This window comes from Lissotriton vulgaris, chromosome 8 (assembly GCF_964263255.1).
Source record: "Lissotriton vulgaris chromosome 8, aLisVul1.2, whole genome shotgun sequence".
NCBI lineage: Eukaryota > Metazoa > Chordata > Amphibia > Caudata > Salamandridae > Lissotriton > Lissotriton vulgaris.
In genome coordinates this window covers 650,626,936-650,644,424 of record NC_141696.1, presented here as the reverse complement: position 1 = coordinate 650,644,424, position 17,489 = coordinate 650,626,936, and the positions used below count along the sequence as shown (strand labels likewise).

General features: G+C 47.9%; 1 protein-coding gene across 1 annotated transcript; it reads right to left on the bottom strand.

The window, feature by feature from the left end:
* Positions 1 to 5,046: 5,046 nt before the first annotated feature.
* LOC147697845 (uncharacterized) lies at positions 5,047 to 7,899 on the bottom strand. The gene is made up of 2 exons (XM_086933362.1): positions 7,764 to 7,899; positions 5,047 to 5,980 (listed from the first exon to the last, which is right to left on the bottom strand). The coding sequence occupies exons 1-2, from the start codon at positions 7,897 to 7,899 to the stop codon at positions 5,580 to 5,582; spliced, it is 537 nt and encodes a 178-aa protein (XP_086789488.1). The 3' UTR covers positions 5,047 to 5,579.
* Positions 7,900 to 17,489: the final 9,590 nt, after the last annotated feature.

Below are 17,489 nucleotides of genomic sequence, written 5' to 3'. Positions count from 1 at the left end.
TTTTTTTGGGCTATTTCAGACATTTTGCTCTATGTAGCGTTTTCGGGGGCCTGTTTGGGGGGCTTCCTGGTGTTTGCGGGTGAGTTTCGTGGTCTGGGAGCACTGCTGGGACACTCTAATCTTGATTGCATTTGCTTTTCAGGAAATCCGTCGTGCCAACCCCGACTTATGGCCTAGCTACGCAGCGCGTTTGGACCGAAGGCCCAGAAATATTGCAAGTATGAGAGTTTGCTTTTGGCCTGTTTGGGGGTGTTATACTTCTTGGCGGGTGGGTTGCCGGGTCTTGGGGCATTCCTGGGAAGGTCTAATACCGGGTAGAAGTGGTTGGGACTAAATCCAGGCCGATTTTTTTTTGGGCTATTTCTGACATTTTGCTCTATGTAGCGTTTTCGGGGGCCTGTTTGGGGGGCTTCCTGGTGTTTCTGGGTGAGTTTCGTGGTCTGGGAGCACTGCTGGGACACTCTAATCTTGATTGCATTTGCTTTTCAGGAAATCCGTCGTGCCAACCCCGACTTATGGCCTAGCTACGCAGCGCGTTTGGACCGAAGGCCCAGAAATATTGCAAGTATGAGATTTTGCTTTTGTCCTGTTTGGGGGTGTTATGCTTCTTGGCGGGTGGGTTGCCGGGTCTTGGGGCATTCCTGGGAAGGTCTAATACCGGGTAGAAGTGGTTGGGACAAAATCCAGGCCGATTTTTTTTGGGCTATTTCAGACATTTTGCTCTATGTAGCGTTTTCGGGGGCCTGTTTGGGGGGCTTCCTGGTGTTTGCGGGTGAGTTTCGTGGTCTGGGAGCACTGCTGGGACACTCTAATCTTGATTGCATTTGCTTTTCAGGAAATCCGTCGTGCCAACCCCGACTTATGGCCTAGCTACGCAGCGCGTTTGGACCGAAGGCCCAGAAATATTGCAAGTATGAGATTTTGCTTTTGTCCTGTTTGGGGGTGTTATGCTTCTTGGCGGGTGGGTTGCCGGGTCTTGGGGCATTCCTGGGAAGGTCTAATACCGGGTAGAAGTGGTTGGGACAAAATCCAGGCCGATTTTTTTTGGGCTATTTCAGACATTTTGCTCTATGTAGCGTTTTCGGGGGCCTGTTTGGGGGGCTTCCTGGTGTTTGCGGGTGAGTTTCGTGGTCTGGGAGCACTGCTGGGACACTCTAATCTTGATTGCATTTGCTTTTCAGGAAATCCGTCGTGCCAACCCCGACTTATGGCCTAGCTACGCAGCGCGTTTGGACCGAAGGCCCAGAAATATTGCAAGTATGAGAGTTTGCTTTTGGCCTGTTTGGGGGTGTTATACTTCTTGGCGGGTGGGTTGCCGGGTCTTGGGGCATTCCTGGGAAGGTCTAATACCGGGTAGAAGTGGTTGGGACTAAATCCAGGCCGATTTTTTTTTGGGCTATTTCTGACATTTTGCTCTATGTAGCGTTTTCGGGGGCCTGTTTGGGGGGCTTCCTGGTGTTTCTGGGTGAGTTTCGTGGTCTGGGAGCACTGCTGGCTATATCTACTTTACTTTGCAAGAGGTTTGAAGCAAATCCATGGTGGCAGAGGGGACTTAGGGCCTAGCTGCAGAGCGCGCGCGGAGTGATTTGGGAAATTTGTGAAAAATTGACTAAGTCCCCATTTTTGTACTTTTGCTCTTTGGCTGTTTGGGGGTCTTCTACTCGTTTTCTCCTGGGTTGACGGCTCTGGGGCCATTGCTGGGAAGCTCTAATACCGGATAAAAGTGTTTTGGACCAAATCCCAGGCGGAAATTTTTTTGTGTTTTTGATGACTTGCTTGCCTTTGAGGTGCTCTTAGGGGGGGTTCCGTCTGTTTGTGGGTGAGTTTCGTGGTCTGGGAGCATTGCTGGGACACTCTAATCTTGATTGCATTTGCTTTTCAGGAAATCCGTCGTGCCAACCCCGACTTATGGCCCAGCTACGCAGCGCGTTTGGACCGAAGGCCCAGAAATATTGCAAGTATGAGAGTTTGCTTTTGGCCTGTTTGGGGGTGTTATACTTCTTGGCGGGTGGGTTGCCGGGTCTTGGGGCATTCCTGGGAAGGTCTAATACCGGGTAGAAGTGGTTGGGACTAAATCCAGGCCGATTTTTTTTTGGGCTATTTCTGACATTTTGCTCTATGTAGCGTTTTCGGGGGCCTGTTTGGGGGGCTTCCTGGTGTTTCTGGGTGAGTTTCGTGGTCTGGGAGCACTGCTGGCTATATCTACTTTACTTTGCAAGAGGTTTGAAGCAAATCCATGGTGGCAGAGGGGACTTAGGGCCTAGCTGCAGAGCGCGCGCGGAGTGATTTGGGAAATTTGTGAAAAATTGACTAAGTCCCCATTTTTGTACTTTTGCTCTTTGGCTGTTTGGGGGTCTTCTACTCGTTTTCTCCTGGGTTGACGGCTCTGGGGCCATTGCTGGGAAGCTCTAATACCGGATAAAAGTGTTTTGGACAAAATCCCAGGCGGAAAATTTTTTGTGTTTTTGATGACTTGCTTGCCTTTGAGGTGCTCTTAGGGGGGGTTCCGTCTGTTTGTGGGTGAGTTTCGTGGTCTGGGAGCATTGCTGGGACACTCTAATCTTGATTGCATTTGCTTTTCAGGAAATCCGTCGTGCCAACCCCGACTTATGGCCCAGCTACGCAGCGCGTTTGGACCGAAGGCCCAGAAATATTGCAAGTATGAGAGTTTGCTTTTGGCCTGTTTGGGGGTGTTATACTTCTTGGCGGGTGGGTTGCCGGGTCTTGGGGCATTCCTGGGAAGGTCTAATACCGGGTAGAAGTGGTTGGGACTAAATCCAGGCCGATTTTTTTTTGGGCTATTTCTGACATTTTGCTCTATGTAGCGTTTTCGGGGGCCTGTTTGGGGGGCTTCCTGGTGTTTCTGGGTGAGTTTCGTGGTCTGGGAGCACTGCTGGGACACTCTAATCTTGATTGCATTTGCTTTTCAGGAAATCCGTCGTGCCAACCCCGACTTATGGCCTAGCTACGCAGCGCGTTTGGACCGAAGGCCCAGAAATATTGCAAGTATGAGATTTTGCTTTTGGCCTGTTTGGGGGTGTTATGCTTCTTGGCGGGTGGGTTGCCGGGTCTTGGGGCATTCCTGGGAAGGTCTAATACCGGGTAGAAGTGGTTGGGACAAAATCCGCGCGGAAAAGCCTTTAGTTTTGGCACTTTTTGTAACTTAGGGTTCGTTAGGGTTAGCCCTAGCAGCAGGATTGCATGTGTATCGGGGTGTTCTAGATTTTTCAAACTGAGTTCTGGGGTCTTAGAGCACTCGTGAGAATGTGTAATTTTGGTTGCAAGTCATTTGAAGAAAATCCATGGTGGGAAAGGGGGGATTTGGCATAGTTAAAGAAAGCCTTTGCCACTATTCTTAACTTAGGGTTCGTTAGGGTTAGCAGTATTTCTATTGCATGTGTTTGAGTGGGGGGGATTTCGAGTCTTGGAGCGATGCTGGCTATGGCTACTTTTGCTTGGTTGCTTGCAAGTGGTTTGAATGCAATCCACGGGGGGTAATGGGTAATTAGGGTACTTCGGCCTACTTTTACTTTCAAAGTAAGTTTTGTCTCCAGTTTTCTGCTAGGCCTCGTTTTTTGGGTGGGAGCACTGCTAGGAAGATCTATTTTTGTTCTAAAACACAGTTTACAGTACACCTAGCTTGAGGGGCAAGATCCGCTACATTAATTTGCCCATACTTATTTATCCTTCAAAAGGTGACTCAGAGTACGCACTTTCAAAAACATTGTACTGTCTGTCTACTAGGAAAAACAAATTGTGACTTTTTGCACTCCACAGCCTACATACCTTATATTTATTTATCAGTGGTGTTGTAATATTATATCACTTCCTGTTTTTCGTTGAATAATTACAGGCCGGGTTTCAGTCTCTGCAATGGGGAAAAAAGGATGGAGTCAGGCTTCACAGTAGCGAGCCACAATTCAGCATCAGGCAGGCAGTGGACAGGGTGTCTTCTGGTGACCAACATCGGTGGACGAAGCGTCGGCTGCAATGGAGGAGTGCCGCTAATAGGAGGATTTTTTTTCTGCGGGCAACTTACTTACCACTTCCAACAGGACCACTACAACCACATAGATACAGTATCCCTTGCCTTTTTCTCTGACTGTGACTGCATTTCTTTGCTCTCTCTCGGCTTCTACATTGATCCCTTAACACATCACTTAGTCCACTCCACTATCTGCACCACACATAGTCATTTGTAAGTGCTCCTACGTAATTCGCAAGTCGCAGCACGCCCCAGGCCGTAGAGGACTGGGATGGCCCCAATGATGAAGCATGTCACCAAGGGGCAACCCTGGTGAGTGAGGGGACACCTAGAAAAAAAGCAATTTCTCCTTTTCTATCTACTATACCTTCTGTCAGGTTACGCAGCCCCTAAGCGCCTACCGTACTATGAAACTACATTTCCCATGAGTAGGCGGGAGACTTGCAGACTATTTAGTGAGACTATATGAGAGTACCCTTGTATGTTAGGACATCACTTCACTGATGCCTGTCTTGTCTTCTCTTACAGGTATCCTTTCCCTGCTGACCCTACCTTTACCCATCCCACATTTTTTATTTTAGTTTGTTATTTTTCTCCCTCGCCTAATGCCTCGAACACCCTGTGTTTACACTTCTGGGTGTTGGTGACATTTGGAGGTGGAACCATATTTGCATCGACTGGATCACGGGGAGTAAACGTGACACCTTCCAGACCAACCCCATTGAGTGTTGTTGTGAATGGATTTATAGTGACCAGCAAGGCTCTCGGGTATCTGGCTACAGAGACCTTATGTTGAATATAGTTATCAATAATTCCACACAGGCCCTGTACTGTCGCATTCTTTCTTTCCACAGTTGTCGATGATATATTCTTACTCTGCTTGACAAAGAACCATTGCTAATGTGAAAGAACTTCAACCGAATTAGTAGTTATACTTTACCATTTGTTAGGCTACAATGTGGCACTGCTCTACTGTACTTCTGTCACCTGCTATATTCTCAGTTGTACCGTTGAATTGCTCAGGAGGACAAACCAGATTTCATTTTCTTTTTTTTCATAGGCATGCAACTGCCACTGTGTCACACCACTAGTACCACCGCTATGAGGAAATTTTATCCGACCAAGATTGCCAACGTTATTCGGTGTTTCCCGTGGAGCCAGCCCTGGGCCTAGCCCTACTTTCAAACACAAATTACAGGTAAGATAAGCGTTTGGTGGTTTGGGGGTATAATGGAGTATTAGTACGAGAGACGAGAGACTGAAGGTAGTACTACTAAAGTCCTAGGACTCTTGGATTCACTTCACTTAGTCTGTGAGAGGCACTTAGTGTTGAAAACATTTGGGCATTTACACTTAAAGGAAGAAAATGGAACTAAACTTTCAGGAAAACAGTCAACGTTAAACCCCCACCCACCAGGCAAGCAGTAAAAAACAGGTATGCTCAGATAAAGTTTGAAAAAGTATATTTATATCCCTAACAAAATAATCTCCCGCAAGACCCTCCCTAACCCCAACGATTGTCCTTCAAAAGTCCCCAAAAACCCAACTCCCAATTCCCACCCCCCAAAAGTCTCTAAAAAAGGGGCAAGGGACACTATGGGTGGATGCTGTTAACTTTTTGGGCCAGGGCATCATGCTCCTCGCGGAGCAAGGCGAGCTCCTGCTGAAGGCGGGACACCATCAGGGTAGTGCGGCGCAGGCGTGCCTTCACTGCCTTGCAGGTGCAAGGCCTGTGAGAAGCAGCTGTTGGCCTTGCTGCTCGGCGGTGGCGTTTGCCTTTGGCAGCCCGGCTCAGTCTCGGTGGACCACTGTGCTGGGTGGCAGCCGGTGGGGCCACGGAGGCCGATGCAGACGACGTTGTCGTTGTTGTCGACCGCACACTTTCCTCGTCCTCCAGGGCCACCAGCCGCCGATATTCCGCAACAGTGGCCTCGATTCTCCGTTGCCGGGCCGCTCTAGCCAGCTCCTTCCTCCTTGTTCGTTTGGAAGGAGAACCTATATGAAGAAAGAAAGACATAGTCTGTAACCAATGCTCTTTAAGATTAACTCAATCATTCAGCAGAAATGTGTGCTGCAGTACAACTAGCAACTTGCAAGCGCATTACATAACTATTGAGGCCAGTATCTATCTAACCTCACACTTCTTCATCCTTGCTCTAACATTAGTGGGAGTTTAAGGAACAAATTCTATGAGCACTGTGGACTTCCATTGGAGTCGACTATGAAAGTACACCAGTCTTATTCTTCTTCTTGTCTCTTGTTTTGGAAAATTGGTACGTTATTTTCTGCAAGCCGGCATAATGCCAGCGCGGTAAACTTGCACCCGAGAAAAAGAGACGCACGCCATGAGGAGTGACCTAGACTTGCGTTGCCGTTGCGTTACTGTACCCGTCCAGTACATGCAGGTGGTGAATCTCTTACTTTTCTATTACGGGTGGCACTGAGAATACTCTGTTACAACTCAAGGGCTACTGCTTAATTAATTTAACTTTCACCCTACAGTGGAAATGAGTACTAGAAATGGAAAATTGAAGAAGATAAATAATCTGATTATCTATCACTTCACATGGGATGTTTTTGCTTATATATGGGATGACTTTAGGTGCTTTGCTTTTTATTGAGTGACAGGCAGTGATACATCCACACATGAATGACTGAGTACTACTAAACTTATTAAGAGAGGTAGGGAGTGGCCACCATAATAACCGGATCTATGCAGTGCTTGCAATACAAACTACTGCTACTATTTATGGTAGTATTTGGACAAAATTAAAAGTTCTTTTCCTTGCCTTTCCTACACTGGAACGGACGTGCGGGTGCAGTGTTACATGCTCTTCAAAGTTACACTTAGTTCATCCACTGACCATCTACTCTCTCTAGATCATGGGTACTCACAAACTTTCTCTCAGGGGCTACATTTACAGTGTAGTTTGGGGCCGAGGGCCGCACTGGTGGGGGCGGAGTCAGAGGGGGCGGGGCTAAAGCAAAACGATAACTTGTGACCATGAGGTTGCACACAGGTCCCTGCAGCAGATGCCCTCATCCACTGAGCCACCAGACCCAGCATTTACATACATCTCTCTCCCTCCTGCTGTCCCTCCTGCCCTCCCTCCATCTCTCTCTCCCTCCTGCCCTCCCTCTGTCATCTCACTGTGTGTGTGTCTATCTGTGTCAGCCTTCAGCCCGGGTTGAGACCGCTTCCTCAACGCGCACACACAGACAACAACACCAAAGTACTTAACAGGTCTTTAAAAGACCATTAACATATTATTGAGGCTTTGTTTGTTTTAGCGCCCCTGCTTCTCCACCCTGACAATCACTGCTTGCCCGGCCCCACAGAGCAGAGGCTTTGTTCTATTTCACCTCTTTGTGGCCTTGCATCTCCACTCTGCTCTGTGGGGGCCGGGGGAGCAGTGATTGTCAGAGTGGAGATGCAGGGGCGCTAACAGGTGAAATACAAAAAAGCCTCTGCTCTGTGGGGGCCGGGGGAGCAGTGATTGTCTGCAAGGTCTGCGCACCGCCAAGGAAGGCTTGCCGGGCCACCACCGGCCCGCGGGCCGTACTATGAGTACCCCTGCTCTAGATACACATATGCTATCTAAGAGTCAGATAGTAGCATGATCCAGGTATATGGACACATACAGTTTCTGTGTCACCCACCCAGGCTGTTGTCCTTCCACCCATCATTGCTTCATCATTCACCCAGCCATGCATCTCATATTCTTGCCTTCCCAGCTAGTCTTCAATCTCAATAAGTAAGGAATATATAAGAGCTTACCTCTGGCCGCCACCACCGTCTCAACTCTCACAGCCGCCGCCGCCGCCTCCTCCCCTGATGAATTGCCCTCCGCCTCCGTGTCGAGCACCACCACCACACTGGCCCCGCCACCAGATGTTCCACCTACAAAGTACATTTAAGAATCTTAGAATAAAGCACTCACTAGTCACTAGTATTTGGTCTAGGAATGAAGACATGTGAAAACAATGTAATTTGTGACTGTCTACGTTAAAGTTAAAAAAAATGTCCCTTTTTCCAGGGAAGGTTGTCTTGCTGCACTTTTTGGCACAACTGATGAAGGCTGATTTTTTAACACGCACCATTTTTCTCCACACAGACAGAAGATGGACTTCTAACAACAAGATCAAGTTGAAACCAGGTGAGAGCTCGGCTCGACCACAAGAAATGTCTTCAATTAATCGTCAGCACTAACCACTTTTCCATTATCAGTTAAACGTTTAGTTTTATTATGACTTCATTTTAATAAATGTGTTTACTTTTAATAAAGCTTTTAAATTTAAATACAATCTGTGTTTTTTGGTCCTCCAGACTAGAGTGACTGAGCGAAAGGTTTTGCAATTTTTGCAAGCATGAGTCCAGATAGAACACTTCAAAAGACATTATGGACAATCCCAGAGGACTGCACTAAGTTGATAGAGCTATTGCTGACTAGAATCATGGGAGTTTCGCCAACCGTGCAATCTTAGTTAGCTACACAGACAGACTAATAAGAATAATCTAGTAATACCACAGGGAGTCATAGTAGAGGCAGGATAAGAATTTAGATACAGTCTACAAGAAGAGCAAAGACAATTTTGAAAAAATTCAAATGAGGAACGCTAGGAAAAATAGGTACTACTCTAAAATGAAAACTTACTGGGGCCAGCAGAGGAGCCCTCGCCTGCCCGATCCTGGCCCTGTTGAACAGCATCCGCCGCCTGCTGCTCCTGTGTCCTCCTCTCGCCCCTGGGGGGAGCTGACGTACAACATGAAAGAAAGAACAGAAAACATGGATGATTGTTGCTTGTCAATGTCAACCAAATCAAACATTTCAAAAGAACAATAACAAAATATTTCCGCGAAATTATATTGATTATGGTTACTTTTTATTTATTTGCGGACCTGTGACTTCGAAAGTCACGTAACTCACTAAACAAAGTACTGAAACGTTCACCTAGGACTGGCAGGCAGCAGTCCGCAGGCAAGACGCAAAGTGACAGACAAACTCCATTGTGATTTCAGTCAGATCAGTGACAACACTAACAGTTGCCTGCTACATTACCAGTCATTTAAATAGTCAAACTATCAATCCACCGCCACTATTTTTCTTATTGTCAGGGTTACAAAGGAAGGGGCAGATTTAAGCCCTTGCGGCTCTTTTGCGCCGTTCTTGCGTGACTTTTGTGACGCAGCAGCTAAACAAAAAAGGGCGCCATGGTGCGGCGTATAATATTATAACAACGTGACGCATTTGGGAGATGCATCCCGTTATAAAGCCCTGCGCCATCAGGGGGCGTTCCGGCGCAAGGGAGGGCATTCCTGCGCTGGAACACATCCTAATAGTGGCTGAGGGAAATCTACAAAATATCAATCAGTCACCTTTAGGACAATGATGCGTCACACAAACCCTGCACCTGCTTGAAGCAGACGTACGGCTTGACCCAGCATTGGGGAGATAGGGTACCCCAGAGCATTGATGGAGCTGCGCCATCGTTGCGACGCAACTCCAGCAGTAAAGCTTCGGTGACGTTTTGGGCCCATGGGGCGCCGCATTGCAAATACGGCGCACCATGTTTGGTGGTGGTAGCGGGCCGCACAATTAATGGCGCATCCCTGCTACTTTGCAGGGATGCGACGGTAATTGCAATTCTGCCCCTTAGGGGCATACTTACTTACGCGTTCTGGCGCATCTCCAGAGATGCGCCAGATCAAATGCGTCACGCAAAACTACCCTTGCGACACGGCAGATGTGCCTCATTTACAATGCGGCGCGCCCTGGCGCAAGGGTAGGCACTTGCGTGACGCATCTCGTCACGTAAGAGCGGCGCATCGCTGGAGTCACGTCGCCAACGCAATGCAACTCCAGTAATGCTCAGGGCCACCCAATACTTTACATGCTGTGTCAGTCCTTTCGCCTGCTTCGAGCAGACATAAGGAATTGAATTGACGTAGCAGCGTCGCAGAAGTGCCTGCGTTAAATCTTGTAGATTTCACGCAGGCAATTTTGCGAGGCGCACAGCCGCTGGACCGCCCACCCTGCGTACTAGGAACGCACCCATTGTGGTGCAGGCCCATGGCTTTATAACGTGACGCATCTCCCTAGATGCGTCATGCTGTAAATGACTTGCAGGGATGCGGCACGTTTACGCCGCTGTTGCGTCACGCAAGGCAACGTAAACGTGGCGCAAGGGGCTTGTAAATGTAATCTGCCCCCTAGTGTCTAGCATTACGCAGTTCTGTTAAGTACAATCATACATAATAGTTACTCAGGCCAATGAGACCACGAAATAGAAAACAAATAAGCATAGTAGCAACCCCACTGAGAAGGAGAGCAGTGCACCTGAAATGCACAGAAGATTTTGAAATATAATTTAACTACAATGTAATCGTCATCAGCGGCATTATTGGCTTGCTCCATGTAAAAAACAAATATTTGCAATACAACAACACAGAGCAGGAGAAAACATCATAGTAGTGAGTGATTAAATGCCAATGGCTACTACTACTCACCAAGCCCGGGGATCTCCAAGCCGAGCTGGTCCAGCAGGTCGCGCTCGCGGTCCAGGAGGTCCGTCCAGCGATGGGTGACCTGGCTGTAGGTGCGCTGGACCCCGTAGAGGTGGGATATGGCCCAGCACACCTTCTCCCACTGCTTCCGGCGCTCCCGCATGTTGTAGCCGCCGGCCGCGATCCTGCCGCCTCCCGCGATGGTCCTGGGCAGGCGGCGCTGGACGAAGTAGACCAGCGCGCCCACTTCCTCCGGGCTGAATATCTCCCGGCGCGTCACCTGCTCCCCCCTCGATCTCACGCCTGCTGTCCTGCCACTGGGTCCAGCACTACTCCCCGCCGCCGCTGCGGCCCTCAAGTGCCTGGGCAGCTTCACGGCGCCTGGCTTGACCATGGTCTGGGCAGGTAAGGTAGGAAGAAGTAGAAAATTAAGAAAGAATAGGATAGGGAAGAAGAAAAGAAAAGAGTTTACAAAAGTAGTTTAAAAGTAAAGAAAAATAGCAGAAAAGACAAAAATATACAGCTAGGAAAAGAGAGGGATAGATAAGAAGCAAAATCGTAAAAAAAAAACTGAAAACAAGCAAAGGATGGGAAAGATATCAAGAGGATTAAACACCATGCCCAGACACAGGAAATGAATGAAAAACAAGATGGCCGGCGCCCGTTTCCGAGCGCGAAAGTCAGTTCGCGCGAGATTTTCCTCGCGATCTCGTGCGAACCTCTAGATTTCCCGCGCGATCTCGTGCGAACCTCTACTCGCAATGCGCTTACTGCGCGAGATTATACATAGCGGGCGGAAACGGAAATACGTCACGCAAACAAAATGGCCGCGCCCGTACTCGACCTTGGGGTAAATTCGCGTGTTGCGCTGCAAGCGGCTCGCGAATACTGCAAAAAAACTCGTGAAACAACAAGCCGCAAAAAAATAAAATGCTCATTCGCACGAATTGGCGGCTTCCGCGGTCGGTTTCGCACGACGCCGCGCCCCGCGAATAGCGCGAAAAAAACCGCAAAACGATTTCAGCAAAAGCAAAAGCAATGAGCAGGTGCAAAAGGTCAACCTCATGATTTGTAACGATTCTTTGTATTGCTTCCTGAGGGGGCCCTCCAGAATTCGGTTGCCTGCTTGCAACTATTGTGTGACCCTGCTCTGACCTTAACTGTATGCCACAAAGGTCCTGATTTACAGCTAAAGGAGCAGACAAGCAGGTGCCAGGCTGGAACTTTAAATTCTTTCAGTGACACATTAATTAGCCCCTAATTCATTATTGTCAGTTGGGGCAGGGCAGGTGTTGTAACTAATTTTGCAACAATGAAAGCACTTAGCAAGTGCAAAAGATCACTAATCAGGGCGCACTAAGGAAGCAGGTGCCAGCTAAAAAAATATTCTGTGACACATTAATCAGCCCCAAATTAATTCAGGTCACTTGAGGCAGGGAAGGTGTGCTTTGCTTTGCCGAAAATAATGTACACTGGACAACCAGAGGGTGTGGTGATGAAACAGAGGGTGGCATGGGTGGGCCAGAGGGTGGCATGAGTAGTCAGAGAGTGGCAGTGGTGACAGAGAGTGGCAGTGATGAAGAAGAGTGTCCCAAACAGGTTGGACACGTAGAAACAACAAGTTCGCAAAACTTGCGACCCAACAGGTAAGTTCGCAAATTGCGAAATTGTAAAAACCCTCGCGAACTGGCAGAAACACGGGCGAACACAAAAAAAAAAAAAAATCCGCAAATTCGCGGGAATTCGCGGATTTTGCGAATTGCGAGTTCGCAAATCCGCAAATTCGCGGATTGCCAATCCGCAAAATCCGCTCATGCTTACCACTGACACATAATTTAAAGTGTGCAGAGCAGATGTACAGACCCCTAACCAAACACACAAATAATATGTAAAAGTGTGGTAGGGTTGTGCTTGCTTTACCGTTTTATTTTGATGCAGCAGAACCCCACTTCTTAAAAATGGTAAATATGTACCATAACTCTTTTCAATCTCAAGCCGACATGTTTCATCGCTGCAATATTAGCGATTTCATCAGGGCAATGAGGGGTAAAAAATTCTCAGTCTTTTCATGAAGTTATGGACCTGTGTGAGAGATAAAGAAGAGACGCAAAAGTGCGTCGTTCAAACCCCTACATATGGGGCATCACTGAAGCAGCTAGATAATGACACGCAATTTGAGGTAATTTTACCTTGAGGGTGCTACGTTAGCACATACCAGCACCACTCAAAAGGGGCACCGTGTTAAGCGTCCACGTGTCCCAGCATGTGACCGACAATAATCACAGCCACCTATACATATGGGGAGACAAAGATCGAACAGGTTCACATTGATGTCTCCATAGATGCAGGTAGCTATCGCGTTATCACCCGTGTGGATTTAGCCACTCTAGTCTCAATAAACCAGACCACTTGGTCCGCCGCCCACTCCAGGGGTGAAACATACATATGCCAGCGAGGAGTGTTTGAAGGGAGCCCCCGCTTAACGCTCCGTTTAAAATTAGAATTTCAATTGTGGGTACGCGGCCACCACATCACATACACCAAGTCAGTTTACTCTTAACGATACAGAAATGACACCATTCACAATCACACCCGCGGTCAGCCACCCAGCCTCCTTACTGTCGCCGAGTCCCTCCGGCGCTTCCGACGATCCACGCATTCATTCACTGCCGGGATGCGGAAGTAGCCGGTGGCAGGACGCGACTCCGCCCCCCACGTAGACGTGAGGTGCAGCCATCTTGGAATGGGTTCGTAACGAACCCAAACTGCAACAGAGTTGATAGTCTACGGCGATGTTCATAGCCCATGAATACTACCGGAATCTAACCCTTTACAAAGATGCAGGGATGGGAACTTAATTGAATTTGTCTATTCCATGGATCAACCCCCTCTTGACTAATTTAGAAATAGACTCTGGGGCAAATAAAAGTTCTGGGTTTGTTCTGAAATAGACAAGTGCCTGGTAATTCAGCTCTATAGTGTCCAGATGCTCCATAGGCGCCTGATGTCTACGCTAAGTCCCCCCTTGGTGGTGTTAGATTGGTTAATAAGCCTTCGGAAGGCAGGCAATTGTGTGTTCTAGCACATAGACCGTAATATTTCGAAGGTTGTGCCTATTCATGTTGCATATGTGAAGGGGGTGGAGGTGGTGGAGGCGAGGGCAATTACATTCAGGTGCTCCATCTAGTACTATTGTGTTAGTTTTAGCAATGAGAAAAATGGAGAGAAGGCAAAAACAGAGCCCTGCTATCGCCTACTGATCCTATTCCATTCAATATTTTCATTAAGTCCCTCCTGGTCAGCCTTCTCCAGAAAAATCCATTTTGCTTCTTTCCTTGCTAGAATGCTTTCCAGGTTGTGACTATCACCCACCACCTTCTCCAAAACAGTCCACCTCAGATTTTTGGGGTCATGTCCAGTGACATTGAAACGTTGTACCAAGCGAGTTGTTAACTTCTTTGTTCTTATAGTACTGAGATGCTCCTGTATTCTTATCTTGACCTTACGAGTGGTGAGACCGATATAGTAAAGGCCACAGCTGCACATGAGTCTGTAAATAACATGTGTCGTGTTGCAGTTGCTAAACCTGTTAAGGAACCAGGTTTTGCCCCCCCGCAAAATTACACTTTTTGTTGGTGTGGTGAGCCCACAAACTGAGCAACTGTCGCATGGATAATGTCCAGAAGGAACAGTGCTCGTTTTGGCCGTGTTAGAGTTACGGGTGTGTACCAATTTATCTCGCAAGTTGGAGGCTCTTTTAAATGCAAAGCGTGGAGTTGGCATTTTATGGTCCCTTGTATCAAGTATCGACCAATGTTTCTTTATTATCTGCCTTATTTTGGTCGAAAGGGGGTCAAAAGTGGTGACAACAGGGAGGCATGATTGCTTCTCTTTGATGTTACGCTCCAACAAAACATCCCGTGGGGTGTTGAGAGCCCTCTTCTGTGCATGTTTAATCACTCTGGTAGGATATTCCCGTTGTTTCAGTTTGGTGACTAACTCAGAGGATTGTTCCACAAAAGTCTCTGTGGACGAGCAATTCCGCCTGTACCTCAAAAACTGGCCCACCGGGAGATTGTCCCGGAGGGATCTGGGATGGAAAGAGTGGTAGTGGAGGAGGGAATTCCTATCCGTAGTTTTGTGGTGCACACTCGTTACCAATTGAGAATCGGACACTGTAATGTCAACATCAAGGTAAACCACCGAGCTGTTACTGATGGTCCAAGTGAAGCGTAGACTCTCATCCACCTGGTTCAGCCATTGTAAGAAAGTGTTGAGCCGGTCCTCTGTACCTGTCCAGATACAGAGGACGTCGTCAATATAACGTTTTCACAGAGAGATATTCTCTCTATATGGATTCGACTCATGGAGGACCACATTCTTCTCATCCTGGCCCACATAAATGCAGGCCAGGCTGGGAGCAAATGTAGCCCCCATCGACGTGCCGGAGGTCTGTAGATACAATTGTCCCTGGTACTCAAAAAAATTCCTTGTAAGTGCCAGTTCGACACACTGCATGACGAATGTTTGTGGTGTGTCATAGAACCACTCCATCGACCCCAGGGCCCGCGCTGCTGCCACCAGCGTAGCATCCTGGGGGATGCTGGTATACAGTGACTCGATGTCAATTGTAACCAGTAATTGGTTAGCAGGGTCAAAAGATGTTTCCCTCAAGATATTAAGGATGTCCGTGGTGTCTTGTACATATGACTCCTGGGTCACCACCGCTTCCCTGAGAAAGAAGTCAGCGAACTGGGACAAGGGTTCCAGAATGGATTGGATCCCAGAAACAATAAGGCGCCCAGGAGGCGGACGTTGGGGCTTATGGATTTTAGGCAAGATGTAAAACGCCGGCACCCTTGGGTTGCTGTTGATAATAAAGTCCGCCTCCTTAGCTGAGATCCACTTTTTAGACACTGCATCTGACACCATGCTCTTGATGGTGTTGGCGAGGTCAGGCGTGGGATCACGCACCAAAGGCTGGTAATTGGAACGGACCCCCAGAAGCTTTAAGATCTCTGTTTCGTAGTCACTGGTGTTGAGTATGACTACGGCACCGCCTTTGTCGGCTGGCTTGATGGTAATAGCCCCATTTCTTTGTAAAGTACCAATTGCCTGCCATTCCTCCTTGGTCAAGTTATGACCTGAGGAACGTCTAGAGATCTCTTCCAACGATTCAATCTCTTGAATGACACGTTGTTCGAATACGGCCACTTCTGGTCCTAGGAGTGACAGAGGGGGGCAGAAATTGGAGGGTCTACGCAAGTTGGTATCAAAAAGAGAGAGGGGTGTGTGTTCTTTCTCAGCAAAAAATTTGTGTAACTTTATCTTCCTCATCATCTCAGAGATTTCTGTTCTGCATAAGAAAGGGTCGTGTTTCGGTGTTGGTACAAATCCAAGCCCCTTGTTGAGAACACTCTGTTCAATGGGAGTCAGTTCATAAGAGGATAAATTAACTACAATATTGTTAGTAGTGGGCAACGATGGTTCACTCCCTTCCCCTAGTTGCGAAATGAACTGGTTCTGCTCCGTGTGACGCGGGGTGAAAATGTTTGCCATGTTTGTTGTGTTCTCCCTCTGCCTTGTCCCTGTGGTTGACCCCTGCCCCCTCGTCCCCCTCTCTGAGGCTGGCCTAAAAAAGACCTCAGTAGTGCTCCTAGGTCCTCGTCCGATCTACTCTCCGGGGCAAAATTGACCCTGTTATTTGTTGGTGCTGCCTGACGCGTTGGGCCCTCCTCGTCCTCACTGCTTGTATTATCGAAGCGCCAGTTGTTTGGCGTGCGTCTGTTATTGCCCCTCTGGCCGCCTCTCTGATGGAATTGCCCCCGCCTCTGAAAGGGTTGTGCCCTGGCTTGCTCGGCTGGTTTATCGTAATATTCGTCCTCTATATATGGAAAAGCCCATGTGTGGGTGTGTCGTTCAAGGTTCTTTTTCAGGCCTTTAATTTTTTGATTGACCAAATATGTTCTATATTCAGTCAGATCTCCTTGAATAAGGGCCAACTGGTCCTTAGCATCAGTGAGAGCCTGGTTGGTATTAAGACTCTCTTCCAAGTCCAAAATCTCTTTGAGCAATGCCTCACTCAGGCGTTTCGCCGTGTTGATTATTAAAATCAACCAATCCCGGGTGCACTTATTTGCGATGTAACTCCAGTCCACCCGGAATTGTTTGTCTTCCAAGAAGATTTTGGGCTCTAAGCGGACTATTAGACTGGGGGGAGATGCGCCTGCCCGGAGATACTCGGTCATAAGCGCACCATGCAGAGCCACACGAATCTGGCGCTTTTTTAACGCACTTAGTGCGTAGAGGTGAATGAGACCTCCTTTAGGAAGAAATTGAAAACTTGCCTCTTTAATCAGTGATAGGTTCTCCTTCTCCTCAAAACTCACTCTCTCCACAGCGCGGGGACACGCCGGGAGGCGTCACCAGGCGCTTTACAAGCTCCTTTAAACTAAACTAAACTTAGTTTTTCCCACTCTTCCCTCGCTGTACCCTCTGTACCAAGGGGTGCATCCGGTAATAGTGAGGGGCCTGCCAAAATGAGTGCGATCTGCTCATCAGAGAAAGCTAGGCAATTCATCCCTGGATCACCGAGACTGGGAAAGGGGGGATTGCTGGTTGAGAAGTATGACGCTGAGTTGCTCAAAGCAAAACAATAAGAGAAAATTGTGTGTCAATAAACAACGCTGCAACAGTAAAACAGAAGGGAAGAAATATTATTTCTTTCTGAACTAGATACAGACCAGGGAAGAAACCCTCACGGCTGAACCGCCGTACTTAGACAGAACAATTACTTGGGGTATAGGGGGAAGGGAATAGGTAAGGCGGCCCCCCACTCGTACAGTGTTTAAACAATTGGAGCCTAACCTATATGTCTACACATCCACATAAAAAACCACCAGGAGTAGGGACCCCTCCTTGTTAGTGTCCCCAGGGATTTGTCAATGACATGGATCCATTGGTTAGGATGTGTGTAAATACTAAAAATCACACAGGACC